General features: G+C 39.4%; 1 protein-coding gene across 3 annotated transcripts in view; it reads left to right on the top strand.

Annotated features, from left to right (window-relative positions):
• Positions 1-1,650: 1,650 nt before the first annotated feature.
• Positions 1,651-16,221, top strand: part of PUM3 (pumilio RNA binding family member 3) — a 44,950-nt gene continuing 30,379 nt past the window's right edge. The window contains exons 1-8 of one of the 3 annotated variants that reach the window (XM_058565733.1): positions 1,651-1,727; positions 7,362-7,453; positions 8,550-8,768; positions 11,716-11,851; positions 12,454-12,529; positions 14,594-14,687; positions 14,959-15,025; positions 16,044-16,218. In XM_058565733.1, coding sequence (XP_058421716.1) covers positions 7,369-7,453; positions 8,550-8,768; positions 11,716-11,851; positions 12,454-12,529; positions 14,594-14,687; positions 14,959-15,025; positions 16,044-16,218 — 852 coding nt within the window. In that variant the 5' untranslated portion in view covers positions 1,651-1,727; positions 7,362-7,368. Of the gene's footprint in view, positions 1,728-4,286; positions 4,501-7,361; positions 7,454-8,549; positions 8,769-11,715; positions 11,852-12,453; positions 12,530-14,593; positions 14,688-14,958; positions 15,026-16,043; positions 16,219-16,221 lie in introns of those variants that run through there. The other 2 variants (XM_058565734.1, XM_058565732.1) reach the window with 2 other exon arrangements.

Raw genomic sequence — 16,221 nt, 5'->3', positions numbered from 1 at the left:
AGATATGGGGTGCTGCCATCCGTGGTGTTAAAAATACAAAAGTATCCCTCCAGGTGTTATGTGGTAGGCTGTATTTGGCAAGATTTTTTTTTTTCGGCTAGGAGGTACCAGACTCTTTGCCTAATAGGCACTGCTAATGGACCTCCTCCAATTATTGCTCTGTATTCTCTTCTCTTGAGCGTTTACTGGAGAATTAATGGATTAGGGAAAGGAGTCCAGAGGCAGCCATGTTGAGTTTGGAGTCAGGCTCACAGGATCAAAACTAATGTATGTTTCCCCTTTCTCCATAAAATGAAGGGAAAAGGCCTACTTGAACTGTTCTTATGAGATTTAAATGAGCTGAAATGCAAATATAATACTTAAGGCAACAATAAGTCTTATCAGACATCTATGTGCTGAGTAGTGGGATAGCCTGGGAAGTAAGGATGGCCCCTGCTCTCAAGAAGCATACAGTCTAATGATTTACTAGTCTCAAGCCTCATGCCTTAAGGAGCAGGAAACAGTATGAGTTGGAAGACAGTCAACTCTGACGCTTGTCACACCTGGGATCAAGTTCTGATTCCTCAACTTTCCAGGGGGCCCTCCAAAAGATATGTCAGTGTCCCAATCCCCAGAACCTGCAAAAGTGACGGTACTTGGGAAAGGATCTTGGCAAATATAATTAAGGACTTCCAGATTAGATCATCCTGGATTATCCTGATGAGCCCTAAATCCAAAGACAGGCGTCCTCATAGCAGAAGAGAAGACACAGAAGAGAAGGCCACGTGAAGACAGAGGCAGAGATTGGAGTCATGGAGCCACAAGCTGAGGAACCTGGAACCACCAGAAGCAGCTGCCAGGGGCAAAGCATGCTTCCCTAGAACCTTCGGAAGGGGCATAACCTTGCCAATAGTTTGGTTTTGGACTTCTAGCCTCCAGAACTGTTAGAGAATAAACTCTGTTGTTTGACATGAGCAAGTATGTGGTGTCAGCTTCTTCATCTGTAAAATGGGGATAACATCCTAACTACAGTCTCATTTGCTAAAATGGAAAATGGGATAACTGCCGTCAGAAGGAATGGGCAGACGCTAAGAAGGGCAAACGTTCATTGAGCGCTTTTCATGATCCTTCACTGTGCTAAGCGCTTTCCTGTATGATTTAGCTATCTACTCTACTGATCACGTCACTAAAGCTCAGAGAAATTTAGAAATTTGCCCAAAGCCACACAGCTAGCAAGCGGAAAAAGACAGAATTACAATTCAAACCGACTCCCGAGATATCGCTTTTATCCTCCACACTAGACTGCCAAAGAGGATGCAAATGAACACACTGTAAAGACGTTAGCTATTTTAATATTAGTTCAGGCTATAGTATTAACCGCACCAACTAAGCCTCCCCTTCAACAACAAACTGACCAGCCCTCGCGAGACGCGTCGTTTCTCCCACGGCGGGGGAGTGACAGGGTTAATGACGTCACTTTCAAGAGCCGCCAACACGACCTCGCCCTACGGATCCTTTCAAGGGCCAAACAGCGTGTGTTGTGGCGGGGCCCTCGCGCCTCTAGATGAGGTAAATAGAAGCGGACCAATAGAAATGCCGAATTTCCGCTTTTCCGGCTACTTCCCACCGCTTAACCCTAGCTCTGCTGCGGAAGAAGGAAAAAGCGGACCCGGGGGCGGGGCAAGGCGAGGAAGCGGAAGCGGCGGCTGCGCAGCGGGATCTGCGCCTGCCTAGGCCCCACGTGCGTGGTGAGTGCGGTGGGCTTGGCGGCTGCTCCTGGGAGGGCTTCGCCCCCTGCCCGGCGCGGCAGTGGGAGGGTCTTTCGGGGCTGCCAGAGGGTAACGGTATTCACACCTGTCACCCGCTGGACAATCTTCTGTGGCCTTTTCTTTCTGGAGTTTGGGGGTTGACGGGAGGTCGGCGACTAGGGCAGGTTTACTGCTCCTTTTCGTACCACGTTGCCCTGAGAGTGCTTGGTTAGCCTGAACTACCTTCACGTTCTGAAATCCGGGCCGTGCTAGTTGCGTTCAGCCTTTCTGTCGTGTGTTGGACAGACATCCACTCTGCGCCGGATCAGTGCTGAGTCTGCGTTTACAACCTGCATGTACAGATGCAAGTTATAAGCTCTGGGAAGGAAACGAACTGGTTGCTGAGTTGGAGAATAGGGGAGTCGGAAGAAGTGATTTTTAAGCCGAGACCTAAAGCATGACGAGAGGCAACCGTGAAATCTGAAAGCCCAGGGAAAACTACTTTAAGCAGAGATAGTAATTTAGGGCTAATCCCGTGAAGTGGGAGCTCTGGAAAGGGGACCAATGTAGTGAGTTAGGAGTACAGCGATACAAAATCAAGTTAGAGGGGTAGGGTGGGACGAGGTTCTGTAGGACTTTGAAGACCACAGTGGGGAGTTTAGATTTTCTCTATAATGGGAATAGGTTCCCATTTCTAGAAAACATTGAAGGCTTATAAACAAGGCAGAAACATGATAGGCCCTGGTTCTCTTTAGAAAATGTATACAATTTGGATTATTATTGATTATATAATTGGAGATTATTGATGATGGTTTGGATTAGGGTGGTGGTAGTGGAGACGGAAGTTGGAGGGTTAGAGGTATTTTTAAAAGAGATTCAAGAAGACTTACTGCAGGATTGAATGAATGTAGCAGACAAGGGAGAGGAAAATGTCAAAGGTAAATCTTAGGTTTCTTCCTTGAGCAGCGGAATGGGTGATGTGCCATTGGCTGAGATGGGGAAGAAGAGGGTGGGGAAAAACAGAAGAGGATGTTATTGTTTGGAGGTGGTTTGCAATGGAGATCTAGTTAAAGAATGATATATTTTGAACCTATTACATATAAGGTGCCTGTTAGACATAGAAACAGACATGTAGGCAGTTAGATACACAGGTTTGGAGCCTAAGGAGATGTTCCTAGTTGAGAAATAGTTTGGGATTCTTCAACATAGAAGACCATGGGATTGGATGAGGTCACCTAGGGAGAAGTGTGGAGAGAGAGGGGAAGATATGAGGAATGTCAGCATTTAGGGGTTGGATATTCAGTGTTTACTACTTTCAAAGCTCATTGCTAAGTCTCCTGAGAGGAGTAAAGAAGGATCGATCAGATGTCCCCACATCTCTGAGGGGTCTGCTGTTTCCCTTCACAAGGCAGAATTGGTCTCTGTCGGCCCTGTGCTTCCCTGAATACTTTATATATGCTTCAATTATAACGCTCAATTACGTTGTGTTTTAGTTATCTGCTTGTCTCCTCAAATATACCACACTTTAATTTTTTTTGTGTATTTTTTTCAAGCCAATAGCTTTCTAGTACCTAGTGTGTAGGTATTCAATACATTTCAAGTCAAAAGTGTTAAGTTATAAGAACGCCATCAAAATGTGCCATAGGAATAAGGAGGAGAATCATTTGGGAAAGAGGAGGCGTGTGGAGAAATGATTGTCCTTTAAGCTGGATTTGAAGGATGGGTAGGGTTTATATTGATAGAGAGAGTGGCTTTAAAGTTTGGATCCTGAGAAAGAATTGTGAGGAAGTAAGTTTGGCTTCAGTGTGGTATTTGTGATGGGGGTAGGTGTTAGGACCACATTTTGAATGGCTGTGAATGTCAGCTGAGTTTGAGATTTTTCCTGTGGGCAGTGGGAAACTTTTGAACTTCTCAGAGCAGGGAAATGGCATGAAATAGGGGTGTTAGTGGAAGATTAATCAGGCAGTGGAAAGTGTATCACAGCAGACTGGGTCTAATGGTAAAAACTAATTTGAGCCAGGGGCTGGCCCAGTGGTGTAGAGGTTAAGTTTGCGTTGGCCCGGGGTTCGCAGGTTTGGTTCTTGGGCATGGACCTACACACCACTCATCAAACCATGCTGTGGCAGCGACCCACATACAAAATAGAGGAAGACTGCCACAGGTGTTAGCTCAGGGCCTGTCTTCCTCAAGCAAAAAAAAAAAAAACTAATCTGAGCAAGAGATAAAGAGCCTGAGTGGGATAATAGAGGGAATAGAAAAAGGAGACAATTCCAAGAGACACTGGAATGTGATAGTTGGATATGAGGGTACAGGGTCCTCAAGCAAATAAGTGCATTTTGCTAAGTGAAAGCAAGACCCCAAAGTCTGTATATTATCTGATTCCATTTATATGACATTTTTGAAAAGGCCCAAAACTAGAGGGATCGAAAAACAGATCAGTGGTTGCCTGGGGAGCCAGGAGAGGATGATTATAAAGGGACTAAAGAGGGACTTTTTGGAGTTATGGAATAGTTCTGTAGGGTGGTGGTGGAGACGTGGCTCTGCATTTGTCACAGTCAGCACTGTGCACCCAGAAGATGGAACTAGACTGTGTGCCGGTGGAAAAACACAGGTCTGGAAGTGGAAGTGGAATGCAGACTGGGACAAAATGACTCTAACTGGTACAAATGTGTAAAAGAACCTCACTGAAGAAGGTGGGGAAAGAGAGTTGACCTAAGTAACTTTGGAAACAGTAGTTTGAATGGCCACTGTGAGGGAAAACACAAAAAGAACTGTAAGTAAACAGTGTACTATATTTGATAAATTTGTTTCTCATACCTGTACAGGTTAGCAATTCTGAAATTACTTTCCATGTGTGCTAGAGTGGAACAATACCAAATAAATTGTAGATACTGGGAGGCAAGTTTCTCACTATAGAGAAGGAAGCTACAGATAAGCAAGAGAGGAAGATGGGAGTGAACCCTGTGGCACTTGATTAGAGTTGGAGACATGAGTATGAACTTTTTTAATAGATAGATACAGAACCACAGGTTTGTGTGTACATATAGGTTAGTATACATACACAGATTACCCAGCCATGTCTGCTGAAAGGACCTAGAAGCAGTGACACCCCAGTGTTAACAAGCATATGTGGCACGCAGATCCTGGTTTTTAAATGCCATTCTCAATAAAAGGAAACAAGGTTCCTTGGAGAAATGGCTGATTTCAGGGCCAGTGCAGGGAAAACACAAGGTGAACTTGGAATAAGAGCAAGGAAATAAGGGCATGCTAAAAACAGAGGGATGGACCATGTCAAAAAGACACAGGAGCAACCTGAGAGATTTCCCACTGGCCAAAGCTGGAACAATTCGAGCAACAAAATAATCATAGTGTTAGGTTGTCAGCCAAGTAATAAAATATCTATGAGGCCATACTGATGTAAATAAATGATTGAATAAATAAGTGAGGAAGAAGGAACAAATTTTCCCCACAGAAGGATTCAGAATAATAAAGGTCGAAGTAATGAAGGAAATAATAAATCACCATTACAACACCACAGTAATTGCTGCAGGCAAGACCCACCCGAGAGTGCTAAAATCAGTGGGAGAAACACAGGGTGTTTGCATAATCTCAAAATACATCGCCCAAAATATATATTAATTGCGGTGATTTTAATAAAATAGATTTTAACAAATTATTTAATACTCCTCTCTCTAGGAAGTGGAGCTTAATTCCCCTCCTCTTGAGTTTGGGCTGAGCTTAGTGACTTGCCTCTAATAAATAGCGTATGGAAAGAAAAACAGTGGAGAAACCTGGCAGACACTACCTTAACCAAGTGATCAAGGCTAATATCACCAGTCACGTTGATGTCATGTTCCTCCTAACATGATGTAATGATTCGTCTCCGTGGTATTCTTCCAGAAAATCCGTAACGCCAGTCTAATCATGAGAAAACATCAGACAAACCCCAAATGAGGGTCTACAAAGTGCGTGACCAGTACTCGTCAAAATCTCGGTTGTGAGAAACAAGTAGAGATCGAGAAACCGTCACAGATTGGTGGAAACTAAGGAGACTTGATGATCAGATGCAATGTGTCCTGAAACAGAAAGAGGACATTATTGGAACAAATGGAGAAATCCAAAGTTAATAGTATTGTACTGATGTTATTTCCTAGTTTTGACAAATGCACAGTGGTAAGACTTGAACATTAGAGGAAGCTGAGTGAAGGCTATACTGGAACTTCCCGTATATCTTTCCCAACTCTTCTGTAAAACTAAAGTTATTTCAAAATAAAAAGTTAAAACAAATACACAGAGAAAATGTGTAAATGAATGGATTTTTAGAAAACTATATGCACAGAAGAGCTAAGAAATGCAGATATGATTATGGTGACTTTAGCCAAGTAGTAAGTGACCCTACAGTCATAAATGACCTAAGGAAACTGAGTAATTCAGGGGCCATCCATTTTTCAGAATTGTAATAGTGAAGCCTAGACTAGTGCTGCATTTTCCGGAGAGTTCTTTGGAACCCTACTGGTCCCTTGAGATGTTCCAGGAAAAAGGAGTTCAACTCGGGTTGGAAAATCCTGCATACTTTAGCCTGTGCTTGGTGAGTGATGGCGTAAATTGGTAAATTAAAGGACTCTGAAAAGCCTTTCCTTAAAGAAGCCTAGTTAATTATTTTCATTTAACTCACTATTTTCCAAATATATTTCATCCTGGAACCCCTTTTCTCTTATACCTATTAATATCTTGAGAAATTAATTGTTCTTCAATGGAAAATTCCTGTCTAGAAATATCTGATATTGTCTAGGGATCCCTAACATCTACTCTAAAGGGTCAGCTTTAGAAATTTAGAAATGAGTTGAATGTACCACTTTGGAAGGTAGAGAAGTAGCCAAATGACTCTTTCTCTTGATGCGTTCGACTGCTTTCAGGAGCCTTGGGTAGGTGAGGGATTATCTGTTGTCTGCCCTGTGCACTGGGGGGTCTCTGTACCCAGAAGTGATGTGTTAGGCAGATGCCTCAAAATGAAATATTAAATATTTCAACATAATCTTATTTTGGAGGTCACCGAAAATTAACTTGGTTGCCTCTAAAAGAATAACAAATTAAATATTTGAAGTTAGTCTTTGTTTTAGCTACATTGGGCTACGTAGGGAACTTTTAAATATTCATTTGTTTATCTTTCCTTTCATTAAATTTGAATGTATGGTAAGTGCAACCTATTGTTTGTTCCTGGCTTTTTAGGATAAAGACCAAGAAATCAAATGGTAGTATTGTCAGTTTCTTATCACAGATTCTTCCCAGGTTACAAGAAACACAAACTCCGACATCTGCATCATATTTAATGCAAATAATGGTCTATTTTTAGCCAATACTGTTGCTGAAGTGTTGCCTGCAAATACATCACACGCTAGCCAACGTGTGCGTGTTCTTAGTTTTTGTGTTGGTATCTTGTTTATTTTCAGTTTTAAAATCTTAGAAGAAGTGATTTTGTAGTTCCTGAGCTTGTGTGGGTGCCCATGCTGTACCCATGTGATTGGTTCTGCACCTATGAAACTCAAGGACTAAATGTGGCAGTGACTACTTAATGACTCTTATTGAGTGAGAGCAACTCAGTGATTGTTTTTGGGTTTTGTTTTTGTTTTCCAGAGTTGCTATGATGGAAGTTAAAGGGAAAAAAAAATTCACAGGAAAAGGTACAAAGACATCACAAGAAAAAAACAGATTTCATAAAAACAATGGTAAGATAGCCATACCAAAACATGCTTCCCATGTGGTTGTTTTGGCCCTTATCATTGGAGGGAGGGGTTGGTGGGATGAGAGGGTATGGAGCAGATTCCTATCTGCGTACATAGGTTAGGATTAGGATTAAAGTAGTAGAAAAAAGTAGGTGTTATTGTGTATGAGTTGGCATGTTCCCCATGAAATTTAAAGACATTTAAGAAATTACAAGGATAGTTGGATCCTGCATTCACCGAAGACCCCTCATCTCAGCTAGTGATGCTGTTGCCTGCTTTCAGTCACACTAATTCACCACAACATTTTATTTTAATGTTTGATAAATTATGGCTAATTAATATGTACTACTGGTAAACCAAATACTTTTATCTTCAAGATTGCTAATTGTGGTGTCTTTATGATTCCATCAGGTGTCAGTATTGCAAAATAGAAAAGTCAGGGACTATAAATGACTGTTTCCTAAGCAATCTTGTTTTTTTTCCTTGGAGCAGTCTTAGGGCATAGCTGCTACAGTTTCCATCTCATTTGTTAGGTATTTAATTTGCAGGCTTTGTTAACCAAAGAAGATTTTTATCAAATACCTTTATTATAGACTTTGAAAAATTTTTTTCGAAGCTAGAAATTTTGAAAAATTAATATTTTTGTCTATGTGATATACTTTCTAAATTTCAAGTGTTCATTTTATTCTTAGACCCCTATTGTGTTATTGAACCATTGAAAATTATGTGTAAAGACTTTAATGGAGTCATTAAAGTAGAATACAAAGATATATAAATAATATCTCTACTGCGTGCTTAAAACAGAGAAATACACCAGACCCACAACTGGTTATCTCTAGAATTATGAGTAGTTTTTATTATGCATTTCTCAACTGTCTATATTTTCTATAAATGAACCTGTATTATAATTTTTTAGTCAGAGAAAGTTTTTATATTTTGTTTCGATTTTTTAAATCCCACTCTGCTCCATATTTTGAGGGTAAGACAAAGTACGTTTCACTCAAGAGCATGTAATTTTCTGAAACAAATACAACCTAGTAGATAAAAGAGATTTAGGCCTAGGATCATTGAACTAATAATTATTTATTTTTGTCACTAGATTCTGGTTCTTCAAAGACCTTCCCAAGAAAAGTTGTTAAGGAAGGTGGACCTAAAATTACATCTAAGAACTTTGAGAAAAGTGCCACAAAACCAGGGAAAAAAGGTGTGAAGCAGTTCAAAAACAAGCAGCAAGGGGATAAAATACCAAAGAACAAATTCCAGCAGGCAAATAAATTCCACAGGAAGAGAAAATTCCAGGCGGACAATAAAAGTGATGGTAAGCACTGATTCTGTCTGGATAGTTTTTGCCGAAGCCTTGCCCTGCCTGAGCTATTGCAACAGAAAGCATCTTCCCTGGTCAAAATTGTCCTTGGTGCTTAGAGTGCCTTATCTCCTAGGCCCTTGCTGGATTGCCCTAGCTGTGGAGTTAGGCTAAGTTGTAATGGCTTCGTACAATGGAACCTCAGTAAAACTCCTCAATAAAATTCCTTTCTGTAGGCCAAAATACGTTTATTTATTCATTTATTCAACAAACAAATATTTGAGTTTTCTATGCACTGTGCTAGGACATGGGGGAATAAATTAACCACCAGTAAGAGTACAGGCCCAGACTAATCAGCATAGAAGCTAGCCTTAAATAACCAGTGTGTTCAGCTAGATAACTGCCTTGGCAAAGGATGCCTTGGTGAACAAGAGACATAGAGACCCTGCCCTTAAAACCATTGGATGGCTCGGATCCAGTAGGCAGTTCCAGAAAAGGTGTAGTTTACATATGACAGATTTTACTTTAATTGGTGCTGGACAAGTTGTTAACTAATGGGACATGTTAACAGAGCTCCTATTTGTCTATTGGAGCAACCTGCTAATCTCTTTATCATGATGTTCGAGGGGTCATTTCTAACCCAGAGCTTTGCTGTCTATCATACACCATGCCCATCTTGTACATTGTCTTGCACTGGTCTCAAACAAGCAGTTTCCAGTTTACATGTGCTGCCATATATATACCTTCTCTGCAGCATCATGAAAATTTCTCTGGTGTCTTTCATTCTTTTTCTTCAACATGGCATATCCTAACACTGCTTCTCTGCTGCCAACTGAGACCACTGCCATGGGGCCTTCTCAGTCCAGTCCTCTAGCCCTGTCCCTGCTCTGTTCTCTGCATAGGGCTGTTCGTTACTGGGACAGCGGCCTTAAGACAGGGAGGTGGGGAGAGAGGAAGGAAGGGAAAATTTCATTGTTTCTCATTAGGCCTGTAGGATCCTTTTATGCTCCAGCCCCCGTGTTTCTCTGAATCCTTTTCTCTTCCTCTTCCTTCTCTCCACCCCACCCCCGCAGCAGTTTTCTCTTCCAGCTTCTCTTTCCTGGCCTCTCTCATAGGTCCTGAATCTTCCTCTCTCTACTGGAGTTCTTGACACCTGCATTTTAAACACACATTCTCACATTCAGATCCTGTCGTGCTGTAGCCCCAGTTCCTCTGCTGTGGGAGATATGTTCCTGACATCTCAAAATGGAACTCTGATTTTATTTTCTCATATTTTTGTGCCAGCAACTGAGGGGGACTGGAGACTAGACATCCCCAAAGTTGGTATATCTACTGCCACCTAGCATGCCATATGTCAAGGGGGCCCAAATATTTGTGGAGTTAAATGAGCTCTGGATCAGATATTATCCTCTGCTGTATAGTACATGATACCCTAATTATTCATGGTAAATATGCCCTCTGTTGCCTATAATCCTCTATTACCAGGCAGGGAATAAATAAGTAAACAGTAAGGGGAGTAATTAAGTACATTGTAATATATTGTATAGCTATTAAAAATTATGTTCTTGAGGAATATTTAGTTTTATGGAAGAATGCTCACAACATAATGTTTAAGTGAAGACAGTAAGATTCTGAGTTTTAAAAGAAGATTAAAACATGCATAGGGAAAAGGGCAAGAAGGAAATAGAATGTTAGTGGTTATGTCTAGATGTGGGGATTATTGGAGAATTTTGTTTTTGCATTTTCCAGGTTTTTTAAGATTAGTGTATTTTCTTGTCAGATAAAGGCAGATATTTAGAAATAACTAATTCTGCAAAGAGTTCTTTGCAGGATGCTTGTGTAAATCATACCCATTTTATTAACTTGTTCTTGGGCCTTATTGGGCTTTTTGGTTTAATTGGTAAGTTATTTAGATTTTGAGGACAAAAAAAGTATTAATAGAAGGATACCCAACTTTTATAACATTACTCTGCTTGTAGAGAACATAGAAATTTTGATTATGTATTGTCATGAGTAAGAGTCAGCAGAGCATACAGTTTCAGAGTCATCTCTGGGTTTCAATCCTGGCTCTACCACTTATGAGTTGTGTGACCTTGGACAAGGAACTTAACTGCTTGGTACATAAAGGGTAGATAATACTAGTGCCCACCTTGTAGGGTTGTTGTAGGAATTAAGTGACTTAATATGTAACCGTACTCAGAATAGTGTGTTTTTGAATACATTGTTTTGTTTTTTCTATTTTAATTTGGACTAATTTCTGTTTCCATTGAGAACTGAGTATACCTAAAGTCCAATGATCTTAATGTTCTAAAGTAGAATTTTATTTTACAATTGAAAAAGATACTTAAAATTTTTCAATTGCTTTTACAATCATTTTAGTTTCCTTTTTTTTCTTAATAGATATCCTGTTAAGAATCAATAAATAGGGGCCGGCCCCGTGGCTTGGCGGTTAAGTGCGCGCCCTCCGCTACTGGCGGCCTGGGATTCGGACCCTGGGCACGCACCGACGCACTGCGTCTCCAGCCATGCTGAGGCCGCGTCCCACATACAGCAACCAGAAGGATGTGCAACTATGACGTACAACTATCTACTGGGGGGCTTTGGGGGAAAAAAAAAAGAGGAGGATTGGCAATAGATGTTAGCTCAGAGCCGGTCTTCCTCAGCAGAAAGAGGATTAGCACCGATGTTAGCTGAGGGCTGATCTTCGTCACAAAAAAAAAAAAAAAAGAATCAATAAATAGCTGTTGAATGAATGAATGATTAGTTTCAACCAAATTTAAAATATATAAACTGCTCAGAAAGTGAAATAAAGTATAAGTTTATAGGGAATGATATTTTTCCCCCTCTATTTTCCACAATGCGTATAGATCCTGATTAGTAATTGCCCTATGTACCTAATTTATACTTGTTTTCGGCACTCAGAAGGTTCAATGTAATTGAAAATAATTTCTATAATGACTAGATTCAGCAGCCAAGAAACCCAAATGGGATGACTTCAAAAAGAAGAAGAAAGAACTGAAGCAGAGCAGGCAACTCAATGATAAAACCAACTATGACATTGTTGTTCGGGCAAAGCAGATTTGGGAGATCTTAAGAAGGTAATACTATCTAATGGCATCTTTATTAGTCCCTTTGAGATGATGGAGGAGTAACAGTGTGCCTTGTAAACAGTGAGATGTCCCAAAATAAATGACATAGCACTTGAGTTATTTAGGGAGTACTCAGAACACTCCAGTAGACACATTGGTATTTGGGAGTCTGCCCATTGCAGAAAAGTGTGGAATCATTAGGATGGTGTCAGATATGTTTATGAAAATGTATGAGAGTTAAAATGGATTTGACATCCTTCTTGAGAGATTTCTGAGAAAATGAAAGATAATTTCTTATCGGCTAGGTTTTGAGGTACTTAAGTGTTTGGTATCTTGGACTTGTTTTATTATTTTCTTTACTTTCGAAGTTCTGGCTGTTAAGATTTAGATTGATGCCTAAAATTATACCTTGTGAGATGAGTTTCTGCCTTTGAGAAAATTACTTTTCTCTGGCTGCTCTGGAGCAGTAGTTTTAATGTCAGAGCTTTGCTGCCTTCGAAGAGAAAATATTACTGAACTGGGTGAACGTGTACTGTTACGGTTTTTAGTTTCGGTGTTTAAAGTAATGTCTTTACTTAAGCTATGTTTCCTCCTTCTTTTCTCATTTATAGAAAAGACTGTGACAAAGAAAAAAGAGTGAAGTTGATGAGTGATTTGCAGAAGTTGATTCAAGGAAAAATTAAAACTGTAAGTAGGACGTACTGATGTTGCAGTTTTAACAATTGAAATTGACTCACTCTCAATGGCTGACAACGACAGATGAAATTGTTGTTTTAAATGTTCTGGCCAAAAACTTCTAATGCCTTTTATAATACTGACTAGACAAAAAATTTAATAATGAGGGAGCTTACTGCTGGGAAATTGTGAAAAGACTATCAAGTATTTGTGTCATTTTTTAAAATAATTTACTTAAAATAAATCAGTGTTCTTTAAAGTTATCTTGAGGAATTTATTAGTTCAGCAGTATTTATTGTTTTGCTCTGAACTCCATTAAATTGCTGGCTTTTTTTGTGTGATATAAACATATGATTACTTCTTTCATTTCTTCCTTGCTTTTGTAAACATCAGGCAAAGATCTTTAAAATATAATAGATTTAGGAGTTCTGAAGTAATTTTCATTGTTGCTGTTCAATCCTGTTTTATAATAAACTTCCACTGAGTCTTGTGTATTTGGATAAAACTTAGTGACTGTTCACTTGTAAGACGACAGACTCAGTTGCTTTGGGGACCCTGGAGGGGTAGCCTTTGCCAAACCATGTATATCGGTCTAACGAGACGCTATATTGCAGTTTGGAGCAATATCCTGAAATAGGAAGTTCCCAGCTGCTGCTTATAAATCCAGCACACGTTTTTTTAGGATAAAACTCCTCCTCCACTCCAGAGTAGTCTGTTATCTGCAATTTATAAATATTTTACACTCAAGATCCTTTCCCAGCTACCCTTAGCTTATTACTGCATGCTCAAGGACCTGGGAGTTAGTCTGGAGTTCAGATCCTCACTCTGCTGCTTAAAATGTATGTGCCTTTGGACAGTAACAGCCTATTCACTGATTATTTACTGTGTGCTAGGAGTTGTGCTAACCAGTGCATACGTTGTCTCCTTTAACTTAATGTCATCATCCCTATTAGACATTTGATACATCTGGGGTTCAGAAAAGTTAAGTTTCCTTCCAGGGTCACAGGAATAGCAAGTTCCATAACTTCTCATGAACTTAGTTTTCTCATCTGTAAAGTGGGAATAACAACAGCCCACTCTTGCTTTGAGGTCTAAATGAGGAAAATATATTTAAAGCACATATATTGGTTATATAGTAGGTAAAAAGTATATGCATAAAACAATCTTACTAAAAAGAATTTTTTTTTAGTGTTATCAAAGGAATCTATACAAATCTCCCTTAAGGAATTTCTTCTGAAATCCATGACTTTGATGGAAGTGTACCTTCACCTTCTGATTTGTTGGAATTAAAAAATTTTAAAGACAGACTGAGCAACAAATAATAAGCACTTTTAAAGTAGATTGGTACTATAGCATAGTAAGAAATAACTTTGCATGGCTGATTATTTGTGGTTATTGCTATAGACAATTGATCAGCGAGTCCTTCAGTAAAGATCTAATCCATCTAATAGTTGTGATGGGGGACTGGGTTGGAGAATCAGATTTGCAATACAACAACTTTTCTAAGACTATAACTGGATACGTGTTCAGGGATTATAATGAAAATGTGAAAATTTGACTGATTAGCTTATAATATAATTGCAATGTGTGTATGGATATATTCATATAGCAAGACTTTTAGATCTAATATCTATATCTTTAGTTGCCAAAGCCAAACATTCTGAGATCATTTATATTAAAAAAATCATAATTTTTGAATTGGAAAATTCCCCTTTTAGGGAAAGTAACTTTCAGAGAAATATAGTGTGTATAATCATAGTGTGTATAGTATCTATAATCATTAGACAGTTTTGGTTTGTTTTGGTTTTAATTACAATGATAGGAATCTTGCAAAATGGTTAAATGTGTCCCTGTCTCAATGCCATAGGGTAGGTAACAAAATCAAAGAACATCATTCTGTGCAGTTAAAATAACTATGTCTACTCCCAACTAACCTAGGTTTGATTTTATCCATGAAGACCCTGTTTTGTTTCTAACAAGGAATTCTAAAAGATGTAGCAGTAAATCATAAATAACGTGATAGAAACGTAAATCTTCAGAGAGTTAGTCTCAAGGCCCAAACTGTCTTTCCTACAGATTGCATTTGCACATGATTCAACTCGTGTGATCCAGTGTTACATTCAGTATGGTAATGAAGAACAGAGAAAACAGGCTTTTGAAGAACTGCGAGGTATTTCTTATATATTGAAGATTAATTGTAGTTATTTGTAATAAGTCACTTGTTTTCTCTTGAAATACCCAAGACTGTCCTGGAAAATAATTCTCTTGTGGGAAAGCTATGTGTCCTATGCAGGACCTCTTTTGTTTTTATTTGTTATTTGCTGGGGACAAATAGTTATTTGTCTGTGTTCCCAGGGTTGTGTACTTATTTAGTTCTTTCCTTTGTTTCTGGAGCACTAAAATGAGGTAGTCAAATCATTGTAATGTATTTTGTTTTTCAGGTGATTTGGTTGAATTAAGTAAAGCTAAATATTCCAGAAATATTGTTAAGAAATTTCTCATGTATGGGTGAGTTGTTTTATTTGTAGAATATATTTTTATTAGTTTTTTAAAAGTGTGGATACCAGTTGTGCACAAATGTTACTTAAAAGTCTGTGATCGTAATAATGGCACTTAGCAGATGCTTGTCATGTTTCTGGGGAGTGTGGTCTTAAAAACAATTATTGAAATGAATGTAAAATGATGGTACTGCCTTCACCATTCTTAGGAGTCTATCTTGAAGCCCTGGAAGAAGAGATATGGAGTAATTGACTTGTAATTAGTTACCAGTATTTAGAGAGTTGGGAGGGGAGGTGAGTAGACTCAGAGGCAGAGTCACTGGGTTAGGAAATGTCAAGATGGGAGGATTTCCTAAATTAGGTAGAATCGATATTTGTCTTGACTTCTCCTTTGGAGTGTAATAACGTCCCAAAATATGCTAACAACAAAAAAGTACTGTTGGCAAAGTTTTCAAAAACTGCATTCCTAGCTATAATTATCAGCTGCTTGATTATTTTAGGATATAATATGAATACTTGTGATTAAGTCCTGTTTTCAAAGAGAATCCGAGAATATGTTTTATTCACATTTCCCTACCTCTTTGACTTTTACCTTGTCCTTTTCTCCGATCCCGCTTTTTACAAGCTAAACGGTTTAATAACAGGGACTAACGTCTATTGAGCACTTACTACATGCTGGTCACAGGTCTCAGTGCATCTTAACTCGTTTAATCCTCACATCAACTTGATTCTTTCTGTTTTGCGAATGAGGAAGCTGAGGCACAGAGAAGTTAAATGACTTCCTTGGTGTATTCAGCGGGTGTGAACAGCCAGCCTCAAACCTAGGCCGGCCGGCTGCTGAGTCGCTTCGGAAGCTTGAGGTGGACACACAAGTCAGTTTGATTTTCCTTCTCCTCAGCGTTTCTCTGTGACAGGACTCCCCACACCCCCATACACATACAATGATGAGTGGGTCTCATGTTATGTTTTGCTGACATCTAGCTTTCTCCTTCTGTCACTCATCTTTTCCCATGATCGGCTTGGTTTAGGAGTAAACCACAGATTGCGGAGATAGTGAAAAGTTTCAAAGGCCACGTGAGGAAGATGCTCCGACATGCAGAAGCATCGGCCATCGTGGAGTATGCATACAATGACAAAGCCATTTTGGAGCAGAGGAACATGCTGACAGAGGAGCTCTATGGGAACACGTTTCAGCTTTACAAGGTG

The sequence above is a fragment of the Diceros bicornis genome, chromosome 22, assembly GCF_020826845.1.
Source record: "Diceros bicornis minor isolate mBicDic1 chromosome 22, mDicBic1.mat.cur, whole genome shotgun sequence".
NCBI classification, from domain to species: domain Eukaryota; kingdom Metazoa; phylum Chordata; class Mammalia; order Perissodactyla; family Rhinocerotidae; genus Diceros; species Diceros bicornis.
This window is presented reverse-complemented; position numbering and strand designations above follow the sequence as displayed.